The following is a 22,146-nucleotide window of genomic DNA, read 5'->3' as shown; positions in this document are numbered from 1 at the left end:
TCGTACGTGGGTTGAATGGATCGCGGCCCTGTGGCCGGGGAGGTGCCGCGGGGGAGCCCGGTGCGGCCGTGAGGGCGGCGGCGGGGGGAGGGGCGCTGCCCGGGTCCCGGCTCCGGCTGCCCTGGGGCGGCTCCGCAGCTCCCGGCGTGCACCGCGCGGCGCGCCCGGCCTGCTGGGAGCCGTAGTCGCCGCCGCCTCCGGCCGCGCCGGTCCCGTGTCCCCCCAGTCCTACCGCACCGTGGGAGCGGCGGCCGCTGCGGGGCCGCCCCGCCCAGCCCGGTACCGAGGGGTGAGAGGGGCCGCGGGGCCGGTAGGAGCGGGGTCGCCCAGCCTGGCAGCGGCGGGGCCCAGGTGAGGGGAGGGCCCGCTGCTGCGGCCGCCCTGGGCCCCGCCTGTGGCAGCGAGGCCGGGCGCGGGTCTCCGCTGCCCGTGGGGCCAGGCAGCCCCTTCGCCTGTCGCGGAGGGTCTCCGCTGCCTCTGGGGCCGGGCAGCCCCGCACGCCTGTCACGGAGGGTCTCCGCTGCCCCTGGGGCTGGGCAGCCCCGCACGCCTGTCACGGAGGGGCCGCCGGGCCCGGGGCGGGGGGGGGGGGGGGGGCGAGCAGCGATGCCGAGCTGCAGGGGAGCTCCGCGCCGGGGGCGTGAGGGGGAATGGCGCGCCCTCTTGAATGAGAAACCTGCAGGCATGAGGGACTTGGGAAATAGTGGGTCCTTTTTCACATAACCAGCTTACTCAGCCATCCCACAGCCGTTCCCAAGCCTGCTGTATTCCTTAGAATTGCAGCAGATGCTCTTTGGCCGGAATGAGGCATCGTGAGTTGATGTGAGGGTGCTGAGGTGAAAACCAGAGGAAAGCAATGCTCTGCCCAGTTCTTGGTGGTACTTTTGTATTTTTGATACAAATAGAAGTAGAAACCTTTTATTTGCAGGTTCTTTGAGTTTTGCTTCATCGTGGTTGGAGTTTGGTTTGGGTGCGTTACATTTCAGAATCAAGTATGTTGTTAGTAAAGAGCATAGACTCATATTCTGAGCTTTTACCCAGAAGGCACCAATGATGTATAGTCAAAGCCTGAGCAGGAAAGTCACCACAGAAATAGCCTCTGAATACCTGAAAAACTGAGAAAAGTGTATTTATGAAGGTGAATGCACTAAATGAAAGTTTTTCCAGGCTTTTAATTTGGTTTGTTTTTTTTTTTTTCTCCACCCAGAGCATAATTTTAAGGAACATGGAGGAGTGAGCTCCTGGCAGTTTCTTGAATTTCTCATCAATCTGATTTTGACATGATCAAATGTTTGGTGGAAGATGTTCGAGCCAAGCTGCGTTCTGGAGTGACTATCAACTCACTGGGGCAGTGTGTTGAGGAGCTTGTCCTCAATAGCATTGATGCCAAAGCAACATGTATAGCTATCAGGGTGGATTTGGAAGCTTTTAAGATCCAGGTGGTGGACAATGGCTCCGGGATGGGGAGAGAGGACTTAAATCTAATGGGAAAGCGGTACTTCACCAGCAAGTGCAGCTCAGTGGGAGACTTGGAGAACCTGACGTTCTACGGTTTTAGAGGGGAGGCTGTGGCAAGCATAGCCAACATGGCCAGTATAGTGGAAGTTTCATCTAAGACCAGCAGGACAGCAAAAACATTTGTGAAACTGTTTCACAATGGGCGAGCACTGGAAGTCTGTGAAGCTGAATTGAGCAGACCAAGTGGTGGAACTACAGTCACTGTGTGTAATCTGTTCCATCAGTTACCGGTGAGGAGAAAATGTATGGATCCTATGCTGGAATTTGAGAGAGTGAGACAGAAAGTAGAGGCTGTTTCACTGATGCATCCCTCTGTTTCCCTTTCTTTAAGGAATGACATTTCTTGTTCTATGGTGCTTCAGCTCCCTAAGACAAGAGATGTATACTCACGATTTTGTCAAATTTATGGGTTGGGCAGATCTCAGAAGTTACGAGAAATAAAGCATAAGTCTGGGGGATTTGAGATAAGTGGTTATATCAGTACTGAAGGACATTACAACAAGAATATGCAGTTCTTGTATGTGAATAGAAGGCTTGTTTTAAAGACAAGACTACATAAACTAATTGATTTTTTATTAAGAAAAGAAAGTGTCATTTGCAAGGCAAAAAGTGGCCCTGCGAGCAGACAGGCTAGTTCAAGTCCCGGTCGCCATCGTTGTGGCCCGGAATTGTACGGGATCTTTATTCTCAATGTGACCTGTGCATACAGTGACTATGATGTGTGTCTGGAACCTGCAAAGACTCTGATTGAGTTCCAGAACTGGGATGCTCTTCTAAATTGTGTAGAGGAAGGAGTGAAAATATTTTTGAAACGAGAAAATTTATTTATTGAACCGTGTAGTGAGGACATCAGAGAATTTAATGAAGATAATGACTTTTGTTTGCATAACGCTCCAGTTCTGAAGCCCTCAATTTCTGATGAGAAGAGTATCCAAGACAGTTTTGAGAAAGCGTGCAATGAAATTGCAGATTCCTATGAAATGTGTAACTTGCAATCAAAAGATGTAAAAAGGAAATCTGTTACTGCAAAGAAATCTTCAAATCTTACAGAGTTAAATAAAAATTTACAGGAAACTGAAATCACCCTGAATCAGAAGATTGCTGAACCATCTGATCCATGTAGAAACAATGAAGTGGAGATTTCACTGCCCAGCAAAGATGACACGACTGATTTCATTGTATCACATATCTCTGAGCAGGAGCCAAAAGACACTAACAGTTCCCAAAAAGCGTCTGATACTCATCTGAAACCTTCAGAAAATCTTCGTTCTTCTTTCACTGGAGGGGCCAGATCAGAAATAAGAAAAATAGACTGTTGTGGTGACCTGCAGCATTGTGCAGAGAGTTACATAAAAGATGTGGAAAGCCAGCAAGGCAAAGCAGTGCACAAAAGTGATAAGGTCTGTATCTTAAATAATGATATTATTCAGTTGCCATCTGAGGGAGAAGACTCTAATGAAACAGCAACGGAAACTGTTTCCGGAAGTTCATTGATGAGACTCTGTAATGCAGGAGGAGGAGACAGGGAAACAGTTGAAGTGACAGATGATGCTAGAAGAGGACCTGTTAGTTCAATACCGTTACGATTGTGCTCTACAGGCTTCATAACATGTGCTAGGCAAAGTGAGCCCCCACATGAATGTGAACAAACAGAAACAAATCTTGCGTTAAACATGCAGTGTAGGCCTGGCCCTGTCGGTGCCAAGGATATTTTTGGCAACAAAGTGAATTTTCGGATTCAGTCTTTAAATGGTAAGAATATTTCCAGTAATACAAATAAAGAATATCCACCTCCTCACACCAGAGAAGTACGCATGGCTGATGGTAATGAGTGGTTGGAGAAAAAAACTTTGTCAGATCAGGTGCATGAGGAGATAGCTATGCCTACTGCCACCGGTAAAAGACATTATGAGACATCAAATGTTACAGAATTGCCGCTGGCAACTTCTTCAGGTATTCCTCACTATAAAGTTACAAAAAGCCCTAGAAGACAAATAGCTGTGCCAAGATCTCAGCCCTCTAAGAAGTTGAGCTTGTCCACACAGCTGGGTTCATTAGAAAAGTTCAGGAGATGTTATGGGAGAATCAGGTGTACACTACCAACACCATTGTCAGAGCGAAGTGTAGTTGGTCTCCCGATTTTAAATTCACAAGCTAATTGTGACTTTTCAAAGAATGAGAATAGTCACCATGGTAACTTGAGCACTTGTGAAACTCCAGCTGTGGAAGATACAGATTCGAATAATAGTAGCCAAGTTTTTGGTTCTTTGGAAGAGACTTTATTCTGCATTGAAGAAACTTCACAGGACAAACGAGCTCTTTGTCAGAGTCCTCTGACATTGTCTGATTACTCTCAGGTTAGTAACAAAAATGCAAGTTGTAAAAGATCTCCAGGATCGTTGTCATCCAAACTGTCCAGGATGAAAAGTGGCGGCAAAGTAGAAGGACAACTTGATGAACAACTCCAAATAGGTCCAAGTAGAAAAGATTACTATTTTGATCTTGAATCTTCAAATAACGATTTTTTGTATAATACTTGTCAAACATATAAATCCTCAGTGGAAAAAATGGGGGAATATAGTTACAGCATTTCTAAGGAGGGTGCGTGCTGGCAGTCAGACAGTATAACAGAGTTCGTGAAAGGTACTGTTAGCCCATCACCGCTCAGCAATGTAGAAGGGGAATGCACAGTCTCTTCAAGCAATATTTTATCATTACCTGCTAAAAAGGATTGTGCAAACATAATCTGTAAAGATAAAAGCACATTAGATGAATCCTCAGAAAAAAATTTGAAAGCTACTGAGGTTCCCCATATGACCTTCCTAAGTAACTTGGAATTCTCTGCAGACAACACAAGCACAGGTGATCCCAGAAATGACTTATCTTGTTCTGACTGGCTGCAAGATTTTGATGTTTCATCGGGTAAGACAATATACATCAATAAAGCAACAGGACTGAGCACCTACAGCACTCCTCCTACGGAACAATTTCGAGCTGCCTGCATTCAAGATATAACAACAATGGCTGTGAATGTTGTTTCAGAGAATGGTAAGAGAGGTGGTGGTAAAAATGGGATGAGGAAAGCCATTTGTTTTCTGTTATGTGCATAAAACATCTTGCTGGTAGCACCTGACTGTATACTGAAATAACTGCTGCCCTACATGTAATAGCTGTATGGAAAACAGGAAAGTGTTGGGAACTATGGAGACAGTAAGATGTTAACATCCAAGATACTAAAAGATGACTTTTTAATAAAACAGTAAAAATAAATGTCAGCAACTTGTCAATTACCAGACAGCTGCCTAGTTTTCACTGGGCATCATGACATTTACTGTGATCACAGTTATATATAATTGATGTCATATATAAAATGAGAAACATACTTCAAAGCAAGCGTACCAGAAAAATATTGTGGTTTTTACCATTTTGTCCTAAACAGTTATGTTTCTAAGCATATGTTGTTACTGAAAGCCCCATATGAAGATGATATTTTTTCAATCTGCATAGACAATTTAAAACAACCTTTGGAAAATGAATGAAAATCTTAACTCTTCGTTGAGAATGTGTAATCTCCTTTCTGCAGATTTTGGAAGGCTGTTCCTTCACACTTGGCTTTGTAGGAGGTGTTGTACAGTGCTGGTGGTGGTCTGATGGTGGAGCTTTTCCAGGAATGACAAGACACTACATTGCATTGTATTTTTCAAGGGTGTGGTGTTCATGAGTCTTCATTGATCTGTCTGTTGGGTCTAGCTTTCTGTGTCCTCCTGATCTGGCTCGGCAGAATAGTGTTTTTGATAATTCTCCCTTCCATGGACGTATCTTTGTTCAAAGTTGTTCTTTGTTCTGTCTATAGGTAGATTTTATGAGTGAAGATGCAGCTATTCCACATGTAGACTATTTGCTGCTGCATAATTTGCCCTGAAAATGTAGTCTGAACTTCTTTCTAGATGGTTCTCCCATGAAATATTTGTCTAATCAATCATGACAGCCTCTGGTTTGTTTCACTTTTTCTGTTATTTCCTTCTTTATCACCAGTTACAGAAACACTGGTGCAGTAGGTGTTTCAGTTGTTAAGCTATTCCCTTATAATAATAATAATTTATGCCAATAATTCTTAATATTTATGGTGTTCCATTTAAGTAAATTTGTTAGAAATTTGCTCATAAATGTCTCTGGTTTTATTAGGTAAAACTACTTGCAAGTGCAAATGTACTCTCCCGGACTAACACTTTTAATTTCTGTGGGTCAGTTGCCCACAGTGCTGTTTGGTAGCCAGCCAAAGCACTGAGATGTGAAGCTTGACCTTCCACCCAGGGCGTTTGGGTAGCACATTCATGTTTATGAAGAGAATACCTCATGTACCCTTTCAGATTATGTATATAGTCTGTAGTCTTGAAGATGTGTATTGTGTTGTATCTTTTTACCTCCAATGGCACTGTTCTTTCTTAGCCTTATCACTGGTGTTACTCTCTGTCGTACCGATGGTGCCACTCTTCCTTAGCTCTGTCAATGGTGGTGTTCTTTGGTGAGATGTCTACTGCAGCTTTTTTTAAGTTGAAGGTTGGACCTCCTAGACCTTCACAGGGTGTTTGCACTGTGGCTAGACCCTATAGAGCTTAGATTTTTGAAGTTCAACACAAACATTCAGACACATTTTTCAAGCAAAGGATATTCATTCTTTTAAGCCGTAGGAATAAACATAGCTGTATCCTAATGTAACCTTCATGTCTCTTGCTGTTGAGCACTGTTTTGGACTGTTGTTAAGACCCAGGAGTGGAATAATTTCTTCACTTGCTATGTATGCTTTCACTTTGCTTTTTAGAGTAACGTCAGTAACCCCAAGGTGTCAACTTAGAATTTTGTAGCCCCATGATTTATTAAGAACGGCATCTCATACACAAATTTAGGGAAAGTATGTTGGTGGGTGACAGGTGGAAAAAGGTAGGAATAATCAATATCATCTTTTCCATTCCAGTGGTGGCCATCTGCCATCTTGTCCAGTCACAAGCCATGTGCTCAACAGAAATGCTAGATTTTGTAGGTTAGCCTCAGGCATCTTTGTACTGATTAAACTGAGTGCTATGGGAAAATCCATCAGGCTTCATTTCACCATCAGATGCTTTTTTGAATAATTTAATGCTATGCATTTGTAGGTTAACATCCCGGTTCAACTTGGTCTTTCTTATGCCAGCTACAGTTACATTTTTTGTTACTTTTATTACATTATTGACTGATGCGTCATTACAGTAAGGATATTTTAATGATCTAATTGAGGTTAGTGAAAATGAATACTCAAGCATGGTACTTGTATGTGGTTTGCATGTATTAAGTAGATACATTATTATCCTCAGCACCTTTTCTGACGTTACTTGCCAGAAAAATCATATTAATATCTCTGCCAGCTCTGAATTCTTATTGGCCTTTGGGCAAGAAAATCCTAGCTGTGTGAGCAATGTATATCCTGAACAAGGATTTTCCTGCAACAATAAGCAGGGAGATGACTGTTTATTACATGTATAAAATACTGGACTTCTGTTCATATAGATCATGTATGCTTCTGTCAGCTTGAGAGATAATACCTTTCTGTGACAATAGCTATAAAAGTTCTGCCAGAGTCTGAATTAGCCAGCATTCTTCAATTGGCCGCTTTACCAGGAATCATGTCAGGCCATCTTGTCCTCTCTTCTGGATTTTGTGACAATGGGATGCTGAGTTACTCTCCTGTGCTGGGCTGCCAGTTTGGATTCTTGAAAGGATTCTTGGTCCCCAGGGTAGGACTATCAGTGGTCCTTACTGGAATGGAGCCAACACTCAGGAGTCTACGGACTGGCCTAGGATCTCATAGAGCCTTTTCACACAGCTTATCAGCACGCAGCTGTTTTTCTTTGGCGTTATCACTCTGCCACTTTTCCTGAATGCACACCCTTAATTTCTCAGTAGAAAGGAACTTTATTAATTCATTATTATTTCACAAAGAATAGAAGTCTGAATTGTACCAAAGGAAGGGTGAAATGTTTACCACTGTGCTGGAAATGTGGGCCACTTTTCTTAATAATCTTGATAACAGTGCAGGTTTGTAATATCATTAAATCATTTCTGGGTGGGTAGGAACATGTTGTTAGGCTAACTCTGATATCTCATGCAGTCTCACTGACTTGTAGTTTTCAGTTTTACAAGTTCCTGATAACTGTGATAAATACTGATAGGAGTGGTGATAGACTGACAGTTTTGCCACTCCTTAATGGAGGGAATTCAAGAGTGATTCAGTATCTGACAGACTGCTATATGCCTCCTCTTTTTCTTTGGGGATAACACTTCTGATTGCACTAATTCTGGAAATAGTTGTTACATTTTTAAAGCAGCAGCCAATTTTTAAGGACAGTCCTGCAGAAGCCACGGTACTATTTTAAAATGCATTTCCTGGTGCGAGTCTGGCAATTCTTAACTTTTTACATACGTACTTTTAATTCTCAATGTTAGATTGCAAAATCTGTGGGATACTCTTAATTTGTACAGGGCTAAACACAGGCTTGTTTACAAGAATATAATAATTGTACAGCTTTTGTAATTTTGCATGCTGTTGAATCTACAGCAGTAAATTTGTATTGTGTTTAGGGATTCAGTTCAGGTGCCATCCCTTTAGAAGTGAGATTGTGCTACCCTTCCTTCCTAGACCTCGAAAAGAGAAGACTCTAGCAAGCCAGGATCTGCGAGGTAGGGCCAGCTTTCCAGGACACAGTGTTCTGTGGCAAAAACAAATCAAAGAATTCTCCCAGATGTCCCAACAGGAACCCAGAATTACTCAAGGTCTGTTAACAATGGGACCGTGTGAGTCATCTCAAATCTAGAACTGGAAAAAAAAAATCTTTTAGGGTTGAAGGCAGGTTAGGGGATACTTATTTACAGGATGAAATACCCAGTTCTTTGTTGAATTATGTCAGTAGTTTAAAGAATAATTACCTACTCCCTTCTTTGTACTTGTTCCAACCTTGGAATGTGAAAAATAGTTTCAATCCTCACAACTTTTTTTGTGGTGGAAAGGATGAAATCATCTTTTTGGTATGTGGCTTTGTCCAGAGGGAGTGGGTAGCTAAACAGGTCTTTCTTCCCCCCTTCCCTACACCCCCCCACCCCCCATTTCCAGGGCCTGTTGAACTGTGCTGCAGCAGTCCGAAAGCTGCATAGTGTGCTTCCTAGTTAAAGCAGAAAGTTAAAGCCCAGTCTCACGTTCCATTATTTATTTGTACATTCTGCCCTTTTTATGAAGGAAAAAAGTAAGGTAGTACTTGTGTGAGGTAAAGGTACCCAATGCACCTTCCACTGATGGATGGTGGTAGCCCCTGTGTTGTGTATGTGTTCTTTCCTAGATGCTGAAGGGGAGTCTCTCCAGTCGTTGCTTTCAGAATGGCATAATCCTGTTTTTGTTCCCTGCCCAGAGGTGAGTGTTATCTTCCATCTCGTGCTAAGGTAAGAATCATTTTAGCCTTCGGTTATTTTCTGACATGGGGGCCAAAATTGCAAATACTGTAATAATTACATATAAGGTCTTCAGTGATATATTAGACTGTAGACCTGGCAGTTACGTTTTTTTATAGACTAAGTTGTCATGAATTTGTTCAAAGTCAGAGAAGCAGGTATCAGGCTAATCTTTTGCTTATGTTATTTCAAAAGCAAAACATTATTGTAAGCTGTCTTTCTTTCTACTGTCTAAGAGATAGTAATCTTAAAAGTTATCAAATGGCAGAATTGTAATATCGTGTCTGTTGTCTGTGAACAGAATTAAAATAATCCACCTTTCTTCTCTGGGATGCAATGGGTCTTAGAAGTGTATTTTACTATAATTGTTTTTATAGCCTGGCAGGATTATAGCATGTGAGAGGGAAACAATGTTGGAGCTTTTAGAAAAACTTCCTTTGTTGTCATGAGATAGCATTATCTTTCATCATCATGCCGTGTGTGTGTGTAAACATACGTATGTAACCATTTCCACCTGCAAACAATAGGGATGGAGTAGCAAACCACCTGCTGGTGAGTTTCTGAAAAGGAACAGTTTTGTTCAGTTGTTGCCGTGATGTGTACTCTGACTCATTTCAGGGTAATGCATCTTTTGTAATGCAATCCATTGAGAGCTCACGTAGGCTGATGATTAACTTCGGGTTTTCTGGTAGGTACTTGAAATCAGCTGAATGCATTGAAGTTAGCAGGTAATATCCAGATGGGAAAGTATATGGGGATGGAAGCAGAGGGTTTGTTGTGTGGTATCTTTAGCTAGTGCTGTTCCTTGCAGAAAGCTTGGTTTGTCAAAATACAGACTTAGTTCCAGTTTTTCTTAAAGCTGGTTTGTTGGGAGTATTTTATGTTTGTTTGGGTTGTTGGGTTTTTTTGCCATATCCTTTATAGCCTGCCTGATCTGTAATTCTGTTTTTACAGATTGCTGTTGATGTGACCAGCGGTCAGGCTGACAATCTGGCTGTAAAAATTCACAATATATTGTATCCTTATCGTTTCACCAAAGATATGGTTCATTCAATGCAGGTACTGTATGATCTATTACTAGTTTTTACCGCCAAATTCCCATTCAGCAGATGGGATTTGCTGATGTTTCTGCCTGGTGGGAAAGAGGTATCCAGGGAAATAGTTCATATCCCTAATTTTCACAAACACCAACAGAATTCTTGGTTGCTGTGTGATACCAGCAGACATATGTCATGCCAGATCTTAGTATCAGCTTGTGGTTAATCAGCTGTCTGCAAGTGACTCTAACATTCCTTGACTTTATGGTTAAATCAAATCAAGAGGCAGCCCTACTACTGCTGCTTAGAAGCACTGTTAACTAAATGATATTTCAATGGGCAATTTTTTATATTTATTGTAGGCATTCGCTTAGTTTGTACTCCTCTGAAATGTCTGTCCTGCATCTTCCATTTGTGTTGACCTTAGAAATTTAATTCTTCAGCAGGGTAATTTCAAAAGCAAATCTCAGGCTTCACAGAAAGGCTTGAAATTTCACTTCAAGATTTATGTCTGCCCTAAAAAGTGATTCTTAAAAATGGCATCATAGCATCAAGTTTAACTGTTTTAGTGCTTCTTTATCAAATGTTTTATATGTTAGCTTAAAAGCTAATGTAAATGTGTGGCTTCAATTTGCGTTCTTTGATGGTCTGCCTGGACTGAAGTGCCACAGTGGATTCTCTCCCTTTGTTGCATCCCAGTAACAAAAGCCTTCCAGGCCCAGTTAGCATTATTCTCATGCAATCAGGTTGCTGATTTGAGGTTGCAGGTTCTGACTGTGTGGGACATGGTAATGTTGATCTCCAGAGTGGACAAGGATCCAAATGATTCCCTTATTTCTGTTGTGTGTGCAAGAATAACAGGAGTAAATAAAGTTATTACAGTAAACAGGTTATGTTTCAAAAAGACAGGAGAGGAAAGCTGGAAAATGGAAGGTACCATTTTTCTGTTTATTCATAATAAGAACTATTCTTTAAAACTTACTGAGTGGTTCTGTAGTTAACTTTACCTGCGTAATGTTTTCCTTTTTATGTTTCAAAGGAGGTAAAGCTAGAAGAAATTACCACTTCCCATCCCTGAAGAAGCTAAACGCTACCTTCAGTGCCCTATTGTAATTTTTAGAATCTCCATAGAAAAGACCAAAAGCACAGAATGTTGCATCATACCGCAGGAAAAGAATAAATAGAATCATTAATGTCTTTCATTCCTGCAAAGGAATAGGATCATCTCTTCATTTTTACCTAGGAGGTGAACAATGCACATGTTGTGAGACAGAGAATTCAGTGAGCTCTGTCTATGTGACTTGGGGAGAAATTCCTCCCTAACACCACATCTGTTAATTTACATCTAAGAATAAGATACTGAAAGCATTGTGCAGCCCTGCTCAGTATTCCCTGTAGCTGTGGTTCATTTCTGATGCTTGAGGGAAAGGTGGACTCAAGTCATAGAGGCAAATTCTACATCAGAAAATGAGATTAAAAAAAAAAAAATGCTTCCTGACTGCTACAGATGATCAGCACAAGTCCTTAAACACAGGACAGTTTAAAAAAAAAGGTTGTTTACATTTTCTTTTGGTGATAATCAGCAAATCAAATACTCAGAGTCGCTGTGCACAGCTTTAACTCACAATTCAAGAAGGCTTCTACACAACCATTTAATCTATTAAATTCTGTAGATTTCCAGCTCCAACTTAGAACAATTAGAGCTCTTGCCCTTTTGACTTTCTTTGAAAAAAATTTGATCCAGAATAATTTTCTTGGATATTTTAAAACTTTCTCTTTGTTCCAGACTAAATTGTTTCATGAGCAATTTACAGATTTGACCTTGTGCCAATATTGTATTTTGGCTTAAATAATTGCTGCCTTTTCCATATTTAGCCCCCCACTGTATTTATAAAGAGTAATTATATACCATCTTGGTTTTGCTAGGACAAATTCTTTAAGCCTTTGGGATTGGAAAAGATGTGGTTTCCGCTCTCCTAATCATCCTACTAGCTGTTTGTTGCACTTGATCCATTTTGATTGTTGTCTTCTTTTGTTTGTCTTAATTTTAAAAATGATTTTACCACTGAGTAGTGATTTTTCTGAGTATCTTACAGGTTCTTCAGCAAGTGGACAATAAATTTATTGCTTGTTTAATCAACACTAGGAAAGAAATGGATAAAAAGGCAGGTAAGAGTGGTTATTAACACAAAGTTGAGGTGTCTGTCAAGTGTATTTAGACTGCAGAGGGAATGCTATCCTGTTTGTATTCTCTTCTTGCCTTGGGATGATACTGTGATTAGAGGAAAATGTTAGTCTTCACTTGAAATTTCCTGGATCTTCTTTATCTTTATTTTGGATGTTGTTGAATGTTCCTACTGCCTTCAGATTAGTGTTATAAAAATAGATTGTACTCAAATTACTAACATCTCCCAGATTCTGTTCACAGTGTCTGGACATATTCATTGTTGAAGCTTGCTGAAGCTGTACAAAAAAGGCATTCAAACCCAGTAGTTTTTGTAACATTTTTAAAGGCTGTATTAAACAGAACACTTTGTGGGTGACCTTAGCTCTCAATCTGGCGTTAGAAGATGTCCATAGACAAGAGTTTCTGACTCAATCTAATTACCTTAATTTAAACGCCAATTTGGATCACTAAAATTCTGTTCTGTAGTGACTTTATGTTCTGCCAACACAGCCTCCTCCTCACTTTATTTCTGTAAAACTGGTTGATAGTTATCTTCTAAATGTGGGCTGTAGAGAGCGGTCATTCTTCCCGACCTGTGCAGTTGTCTGGTGCAAAGTTGCCTATTTCTCATCTGTTGTGGTACATTTTTAGATGGAAACCTCTTGATCTTGGTGGACCAACATGCAGCTCATGAACGGATCCGCTTGGAGCAGCTTATTGCAGGTGAGGGTTCTGACAGTCTTGGGAAAAAAGATAATTAGTGCACATAAAGTACAAATGAGCTGTTTGGGATGTATAGGACCAACAGGATATTCGTGTCTCATCTTTATCCTGATCCCTAGGAGAGTGCAGACATTCAGTATGTATAGCAGTCATAGTATTGGCAGCTGAGAATTGTACAGTGTTTCCAAAAATAGAAGATACAGTCTTTACTGACAGAACTATCGAACGAAAATAGTCCTGACATAATGAAAGAGCAGGAAGACTGATAGGAAAAACAATGAAGAGGAAATAGAACAACATCAATAAGATTATATGGTTATACTGTGAGGAATAAGACATGGGATGCGGACGAAAGAGCATAGTTCATTTAGTTCCTTTTTAGCTGAATACTGTACTTAAAGCCTAACATTTCCACAGTCTGAAACTGTTTGCAAAGGGATAATAGTCTTCTCTGTAAGCTCATTAGCCATCGGTTTCACTGTTAAAAAGCACAATAGTCATCCATCAAGTACTTAAAAATCATTGACCTTCTCTTTCATCAACAAATACTGCGCAGTTCCTGCAGAGAGGGTTCCGGGAACTCCACTCCTTTTGGTCTGGTAGTGAAAAAAGTTAAAGAGCGAAAGGAGAAACGCTTAATTAATAGTATTTTAATGTCATTTATATCAGACTTTTCTGTGGAAAAATTGCTCTCTCTGAGTTGGACTAAATATATCAGTAGTTTTTTTGCTATTTAGGGTGACTCTTTTTTGGAACTGGTGGGAAAAAACAAAGTGGCATTAACCAACCCTTCCCCAGAGACTAGATGTCTGGTTTGTGACATTCCCAGTCCTCCACAAGTTTCAGGAGAAGGCATTCTGTGGTCACTTTTTAATCCAAACAGAGGTTTACATGCCAAACCATAGGGTCATTAAGGATAATGCCTGCGTAAATACTCAAAGAGGGAATACTTCTAAATGATTCATTCACAGATTCCTATGAGAAGGAAGCTGCAGCATGTGGCAAGAAGAAATTGCTGTCCTCCTCCATCTCTCCCCCTTTGGAAATTGAAGTTACAGAAGAACAAAGAAGATTTCTGCGGTTGGTAATGGCCAATAGCTCTAAACCTTTGGGGATGGCTCTGTTGACCAGGAAGATCTCTGTGCATTGCTAGGTTACCGTGAAGCTCAGGAAAGAAGCTGTTGATTCTTTCCTGAGCCGAGACCAATTGGCTATATCTGTGCCGAGGAATATAGATGTGCTTCTCAGGCATGTTGTTACAACATCTCAAGACAAAACCCTGTGATATGCCATCTCGGTGCTGCCGCAGCGTGCTCTGCTTTCCCTGGGAAAGTAAACCTTCACGGGCAGGCCAGTAAAGTGCCAACGCAGTCTCCAACAGATCCTGCTGTCTGGGGCACAGGACTTGGGAGTGTACACCAGAGTCCAGTGCCCATAGTGTTGATCCAGTCGCTGATTTAACAGGCAGTGTTTGGGAGGGATGGGGTATGGGAAGTCTGTGTTGTGAATCCTTCAAAAACACATTCTTTAATCCTAGGTGCCTGCCAAGCGTAACTAATGAACACTGTTGCCCAAATGTTTCAGAATGGGGGCCTAGCTACTATTAGGATATTTAACTTTTGTACTGCACGTTTAGATACAGATCTGTTGTTGGACTGTTGCAGACCTATTGGACAATAATCAAGCTTTTTTCCCCAAAATCCCTGCCTGTCACCTGCCGTATGCATTTATGGTTTTTCCCCCCCCTGCATTGTCCTTCATTTTCAGGTGAAGTACTATCTTAACGTTCACAGGACTACCTCATTATTCTCAAACTGCTCTTTTTTGTGATGTCTGTGGCAAACTCCACAGCTTTTAAATCACTCCTTGTTACAATTGTTGCCTGTTGTAGGGATACATTTGTTTGGTGTAAAGTCCTTTTTGGGCGTATTCCAATCATAACAGTGTCACTGCTATATTTGTTTGGTAACTTTTTTGACAGTGGCCAGTACCAGAAATTCCAAAGGAATGTGTAAAGCACTAGCCTTAGGGAAAAATGTGAGGTTGTAACTGTTGCTGTTCATAGTTCAGGAATATTTGGATGCCTTTGTTGTTCCCACCTCTGAATGATGGTCTTGCTAACCCCACAATATTTGCAGTGCCTCCTGATGTTTGCACTCGTCTTTGAATGTCTTCGGCTTCTGATATATCTACTTTTGAGAGCAGATGGCCAAAATTTAATACAATATACCAAGTGAGGGTATCATGTTGATTTGTATGGTAGCTTTGCAGTTGTACCCATATTTTCTGTCTATTATATCCACTTCTGATATTTTGTTTGGTTTTTTGGCTACTGCTGCTTGCATGAACTGCTTGTTTGTTGAATAGTCATGGCAATGAAACATACAGAGTTGTGGGGTTTTTTAGATTTTTGCTATTTACCTAGAAACCAGCAAAATGTGCAAATAGATCAAATTATTCCTGATAATTTGCATATATTTGTCTTTGGGAGTAGTGAATTTAGGTTTTTATGTCCATTTTTAATTATACTTTTTTTATTCATCATTTTTCTACTTTGTTTACATTCTGATTGAGTTCAATATCATCTTTAGTCTCAGCTAACCAAAATAATTTGTTTTCTACAAATCTGTCTGCTTGACCATGCCTCTTCTTTTCCATGTCATTGATAAACAATTATGAAGATACAGATGAGGACTCATGTTGAACACTGAACATCTGTTGCCAGCATACTTTTTTCCGTAGTTTCTAAGTCACAACAAATGTTACTCTTCTATCCATGACAACTTCCTGCATTTGCTTTTCTAGCTACTTTTAAGAGGCATCATCAAAGGCTTTTGAAAGACCAAATAAATTTTGTGAGCTGCTTTTCTTCATCAGCTAAATTACAAATAAACTGCAAAAATCAGAAAGATAAAGTAAATCAGAGAGGCATGGTTTTCTTTTAAGGACACTGGTTAAATTACTCAGCACAGTGGGATGCCAGTTGTAATTTTCCATTATTAAAAAAATTGATTCAAGAATCTTACTAGTGCTGGCTTACTGATGCTTTTATTGTGTTGCTCTTTAATTTATCGGTATTTATTGGCAGTTCATCTCTTTTCAATCATTCTGTGCGACTATCCTTACTAAAAATTATGAATTAAAAAGTACTGTGTACAAATCTAAATACTGTTATTGTTGCTGGCAGAGTATAACTATTCTGTGTTAAAATTGGATGTAATGAAATCAATCAAGTTCCCTAAAAGACCTTTCTCTTCAGCTCTGCTTGCTATTTAACAGTTCAGCTGGACCTCTGGTTCACCTGCAGCTTTGATTCTGTTATTTGTCCACCAAGCATTGTAGTAATGCATTGTTCAGTTGACTCTCTTGAACTTCCTTTCCCCCCAACACCCCCTTAAAGAAAAAAAGAAAAGCCCTGACTGACTTCAATAGCTGCTTGGATTCTGTAATTTCACCACAATGGGCTTTTTCTGTCTTTCTTTGCTTTTGCTAAAGGCTATACTTGTCTTCCTTTTTTGGGTAGAATTACACAAGTCATCTTCATATGGAGGCTAATAATTACATTATTCTCATGACTGACTTTAGTAAGTCTAGATGAGCTGCTTTTTTGTTCAAAGAATCTCTTTTCTAAAAAGAATCTTTTTTCTAAAACTGACCTTCACCAACTGTTTTAAGTGAATATTCCCTGAGTTAATAAACTAAACTATATATTGCTACAGTTGTTTTCATTTTGAAGATGAGTTCTCGTCTGACTATGAAGTCCCAGTTTTGCGTGTATTTTTCCATCCACAGGGTGAAATACGTCAGATCCACCAGAAGTTGTTCTTTCCTGGGTTCTCTTTGTTTAATGGGATATAAAGTTAATTATCATAAATCTCTTACAATATTTTTTCCATTGTAAATATTTGCTATTACATGCCAATTGAAATCACAATTTTTTAGGTTGAACTGAAAGGAGTCTTTATGCTGCATAATTTCAGTATTTGGAGTGTTTGTGTGTTGAACCAGACACCTCATGCATCTTTAGTAAAGACAGATTTATAAATATAGACATAAAGCTCCACATAATACAGGAACGCTTAGATCTTGTGGCTGTGGAACATGAAATACGCACAACTGACTGGAGTGAAAAAATGCGGCTGAATGTAGGCTGAAAGGGCAGAATTACTTGGAATCTCATGATGCATGGATTCTTGCATCTTGCATTTTACGGAAACTTGCAGGAAGAAACATACATGTAGACTACAGAAATATTTATGTATGCTGTGGAAACATAGCTACTGTGGTTGATGTCTTTCTGGTATTTTTTTTCCTCAGATGCTGCTACAAAAATTTGGAGGACTTGGGTCTTGAATTATCATTTTCTGAGACCAACAGCTCCTTGATTCTAGTGAGGAAAGTGCCACTGTGTTTTATAGAAAGAGAAGCCAACGAATTACGACGGAAAAGACAACCTGTCACTAAAAACATTGTGGAGGTCAGCTGTGGGTATGGGTGAAATTCTGATACGGGGTCTTGCTCTGTGTTAATGGCCCAGGGTATTAGAGTATCTCTGTTATGAGGGAGACAATGAAGTCCCTTGGCAAACATGGGTGTCATCCCTTTTAATAGCTAAATAGTTCCACAGCTGAAGTCCCTGAACTATAACAGAAACAATAAGAGACTGTTTCAGACTTGGACTAGTGAAGAAGCTAAGAAAAACAGTAAATAGTACAGATGTTTCAACAGTTTACTGCTCATGAATGCTTGAATGAACAGTAAAATGATCACTATTGCCAATACAGAAATATTATTTGTTAAGATTTAAAGTTGTTGTCATGAAATCTCTGCATGGGCAGTACAGCTTTCTAAAAGCTGCTGTTCCAGATGTTCTGCAGTTTGAGGAAAAAACTGCTGAACTGATTACTTGCAGTTCCCATTGCAAACATTTCTCCACAATCATAACTTCTTCAAGGACTCCTTAAAAATTGTTCCTGAAGCACTGTATTTAGCCCCTAGGCTGAGCCATTGTGAATCAGTCCTGTCTTCCCATACATCTTTTCATATGAAAAGAAGAAACAGAGATCATAATCTGATTTAAATTTTCTTTTCATACCTTGTTATGATCTGGAAGAACTCAAAATGCAATCCCCTGCTGTGATTTGGGAGCCAAGAACACTAAAAGTGGTGGAGGAGGGGATCAGGTCTCTGCCTCGTGAGCACTCATTGTTAGTTGACGCCTCAAGATCTCATAAGCATTTTGGCAGATCTCTTCTGCAGTCCTTTTTATTTTAATTAGGACTGGTAGCACCTCTTCATGATTGATTATGAATTCATTGCATTTTAGACATCAGAAATGAAACCCTCATAGACTATCATCCAAAGAATGGGCAGCTATTCAAAGATAACATGCATTCATTGCACCCTGAGGTATGAGAGTTCCATTATACCCATTCTACACATAGGAAACTGATGCAGAGAGAAACCAAGTGATTAGCCTAAGGTCTGGTAAGGTATTTGTCAGAGGCCAGGACTTGCAGCTAGATCTTTCACACTGTGCAACAGCATCATTTTTCCTGGTTTTGGCAGTTACACAGTAAATTATACACAGATGTGGACAAAGTAGGATATGGGTAATGAAAGGGAGAAATAGCAACTGATAATACCTTTTTTCTTTCCAGGAGCTTATTCAAGAACAAGTTGAGGTGAGTTGGGGCTGCTTCTAAAACTGACTATAATAATGCAAAGCTTACTGCATGAACCAAAGGGAGTGTGTTAAATCTCAAATGAGAGGTGGGCTAGATAATCCACTAGCTTTTCCTCATTTTTAGTCTCTCTTGTGTTAAAGTTCTTCCTTTTTCTCATATTAAATGGAAAGTAAGATGATGTTCCCTTACTACTTTTAGCTAGTGCAGACCACAGGAGGAGGAGCACGAGGGCCACTGCCTCTGACATTTCTGAAGGTGTTAGCTTCCCAGGCCTGTCATGGTAGGGAAACTGTACTTTTCTTTCATTCTTTTTTTTAACCTTTCTGTCTCTACACATCTTCCCTGGGGCAGTGGTTTTAGAACGTTTGCAGGAATTCTAGGATTAGTTTGTGCTTCAGAGGGAAGAGGAGATAAAGGTCTTTTCATGGACTGCACTGTGAGGGACAAGCAATGCTGCTCTGATTTATTCATGTTTTCCAACCCTCATATGAAACACAGATAGAATACAGTTCTGAGCTGCACTCATCCCTGTGAGCTCTAAACCACTCAAGTAACAGCTCTGTGAAGGGGCAAGAGGAGGTGCTAGAAGGTGCTTGAAAGCAAGTAGGAAAGATCACTTACAGACCCTTCCCAAAAAGCATTTTTTACTTCATGTAAGTACCAAAAGTGCTAGTTTAAGTGTGCCTGTGACCTTTGAAGTATTTTTGGAAGGAGTTCATTAAGAATTTACATCTTCTAAGGGACTACGGCTTTCCAGGACCTGGAAATGAGCAGACCTTACATGTGTAGATGGCAGTAGCTCTATAGTCTCTTGTGGCAATTCCTCTGCCATATACAGTATTAACAAGATTATGCTGAAGAGATAAACGTGAACCGAAAGCATCTGTTTTCACAGCGTGTCACTGCATTTTACAAATTGCAGACAGTATATGATTTTCTTTACATCTAAAAAAGTCCCATGGCTGAAAGACAGATTGCAGATGGTCTTGTGCATCTGTGAAGACTAAAGGTTGTAAACACCTCTGAAATGAGTCCCTAACACTCTGCTCTGATTTCCTTTGGATACCATTAAGTGCTCATTTCTCAGAAAGGACTTAGTGGCAGGGCTAGCATTTCGTCTTGGAACTGATGCCTGTCAGTGGCAGGCACATCAAACTGGTAAAGCCTATGGAACTGATATTAGGTGTCACCTTGGTTTTTGATTTGTGAACTGCTTATGTCTTCACCTGTAACACAGGCACACACGCACATGTAAAAAGCAAAAAACCCCAAACATTTGCCTCTTGCAGTGTCATCTGAAAAGCCAAAAACTAGTAATCTTAGAGTCCATCAGACCTAGGTTGGGTGAAGGTTTAGGCCACGGGAAGCTGATCCTTATGTAGCAGTCTGAGCTAAGCCCCAGGTCTGCCCTAATGCAGCCTTTGTGCCTCCCCAGCTAATCTCTGGGAGCTGCCTTGTTTTTGTGAAAACCACAGAGTGGAGGGAAGTCAGCTGGGTGGTTTGAATTCTCTTTGGCAGCACATGGAAGAATTTGTATCTTTTTTTCAGGAGCTATTAAGTTTAATGAGCATTTGACTTTGGAGGAGAGCTGCAGGCTTATTGAAGCTTTGTCATCTTGCCAGCTGCCCTTCCAGTGTGCTCATGGAAGACCTTCCATGATGCCTCTTGCAGACACAGACCATCTACAGCAGGAAAAGCAGGTACTGTGTGGGAGACAGATATGCCTCTGATAATCCACACTCTGGATTATCAGAGGCACGCCCCATAGGTGTGTTGGAACTAGAAACCATCAGCAATGGCTGTATCTTACTTGAATTTTTACATAGCTGATACCTCTGTCCTGCAAACATTTTAGCAAGGACCTTACCATATTTCATTTGAATGGTCACATTGACTTGAATGCAGTCCACACGTCCTTAAAAGTTAAGCATATATTTAACGTGTTTGCAGTTTTTAAGTGTAAAACTTAAAAAATAGGTAAATTCTGATATTCTGCTACTGGAAGAGATAATAATTAAACAAATGCCTGCTTCCCTGAAGTTTAAGGTGTTGTAAAAAGGGGGGAGGGGAGAAAGCAAAGAAATGACAACACTTAAAAAAAATTATTCCTTCTCCTTTGCTATTACTGTGCTATGTTAAGTTATGAAATTGGATTCTGTTGAAAGCCAGGTGGAACTTCAAATTAGATATTAAAAAAACTTGGGAATGACTGTATTAGGGCAACTGTGGAGGCACTGAAGCTCATTTACTTAAATGAGTTATGATTTAGTGCTGCTGAATTTTTCTCCCTCCAGCCTAAACCTAATCTGGCTAGACTGCGGAAGATGGCACGAGCATGGCATCTATTTGGAAAAAAAACCCAACCCTAATCAAAAAAGTTAAGACTGTAAGCTGCAACCACTAGAAGTGTTGGTATGATCCAGGTGCCCCTGTTGTTAGCAACACCCTGTGTGGAGCCAAGTTTCTGAGCCAGTGCAGTCTCCTGCTCCGAGTACTGACCTAAGAAGCAGAGGCCAGGCAGGAGAACACAGCAGAAGGAGCCCACCCCACGTAGCCTGGAGAAGCATCTTCAACATAAGGAATTACATTGTAAGCCTGGGCCTTATGTCAGTGCTTGACGATCGGAGGCAAGGAGTTGCACCCTCTCACAGTTACTAAAGTGCTTTTTTTCAGCAATTACAGCATGATTCTGCATAAGAGAGAAGACACTTTATTTTATAGTGCTTTGAAAATGGGGAGGTATTTACTAATAAAATTAATATAAACTCATTCCTTGGGCTCATGGTAGTGGTTGGAATGAGGATTGACCAGCTTCATAGTATATACAGGCCAAGTTAGGATCAAAAACCATTCTTTTTAACTAGCCAACGAATGACACACAGATTTCTCCAGCTCCCTGCAGTTTGTGTTTTTGAGTGAGAGATTTCTAAATCTTAGTATAGCCATACATTCCCAGGGTACAGAAACTTACCCCCACAGAAATAACTAAATAGCCCATGGCATTTTTTTACAATAGGTAGAATTTTTTTACAGGTCCCAATTCTATTTTGCATCTCAGTCTAAGGTAGAGGAGTAGAGCTTATTTCACAATGGTAAAAGAAGAAGATGTCTTTGTTTAATCACAGAGATACAACTTAAAACCAAACCAGAGACTGACAGCTGCTGAATCAAAAGCAAAAGGAGTGGAAACTAATTTCATTTGATGCCTTACCTGTGGTGTAGTGTATTGCCATACATTAATGAAAGGGGACTAATGAAGAGTGATCTGACTGACCTGCAACAGCCTGAGATTTCTAAGACATTCCATGCTGACCCTCACAAAAATCGAGAGCTTTCCAAATGAGAGAGGTCCACCCAAGAAGAATAATCACAGTCACTCAGTACAGGAAAGGAAAGACCCTCAGACTACAATAAGCGAAACAAGAGGTTGAGCTCTGCCTTCTGACAGGGAGGCGAAGCAGCTAGCTGACAGGACTTCTCAAGGTCTGCTTTTCATCAAGAATGGAAATTCCATTCCAGCATTGTACAAAAAGCTGGT

The 22,146-nt window shown here is 40.5% G+C and overlaps 1 protein-coding gene across 6 annotated transcripts; it reads left to right on the top strand.

Moving 5' to 3' along the window:
• Nucleotides 1-177: 177 nt before the first annotated feature.
• On the top strand, nucleotides 178-21,377 carry MLH3 (mutL homolog 3). Of its 6 annotated transcripts, none has more exons than XM_037393942.1 (13): nucleotides 178-279; nucleotides 1,208-4,566; nucleotides 8,134-8,232; nucleotides 8,886-8,956; nucleotides 9,949-10,053; nucleotides 12,128-12,200; nucleotides 12,850-12,921; nucleotides 13,893-14,001; nucleotides 17,239-17,398; nucleotides 18,582-18,605; nucleotides 18,807-18,888; nucleotides 20,157-20,308; nucleotides 20,903-21,377. In XM_037393942.1, exons 2-13 carry the CDS (start codon nucleotides 1,281-1,283, stop codon nucleotides 20,975-20,977), a joined length of 4,308 nt encoding a protein of 1,435 aa, XP_037249839.1. In that variant the 5' UTR covers nucleotides 178-279; nucleotides 1,208-1,280; the 3' UTR covers nucleotides 20,978-21,377. The 6 variants fall into 6 exon arrangements, 5 of the variants coding, with proteins under 5 accessions (XP_037249839.1, XP_037249838.1, XP_037249837.1 ...); XM_037393941.1 differs by having other exon boundaries at nucleotides 178-310; XM_037393940.1 differs by having other exon boundaries at nucleotides 178-351.
• The last annotated feature ends 769 nt before the right edge of the window (nucleotides 21,378-22,146 follow it).

The sequence above is a fragment of the Falco rusticolus genome, chromosome 7 (assembly GCF_015220075.1).
Source record: "Falco rusticolus isolate bFalRus1 chromosome 7, bFalRus1.pri, whole genome shotgun sequence".
Classification (NCBI taxonomy): Eukaryota; Metazoa; Chordata; class Aves; order Falconiformes; family Falconidae; genus Falco; species Falco rusticolus.
The sequence above is the reverse complement of the archived record's forward strand: the minus strand, read 5'-3'. Positions and strand labels throughout refer to the sequence as shown.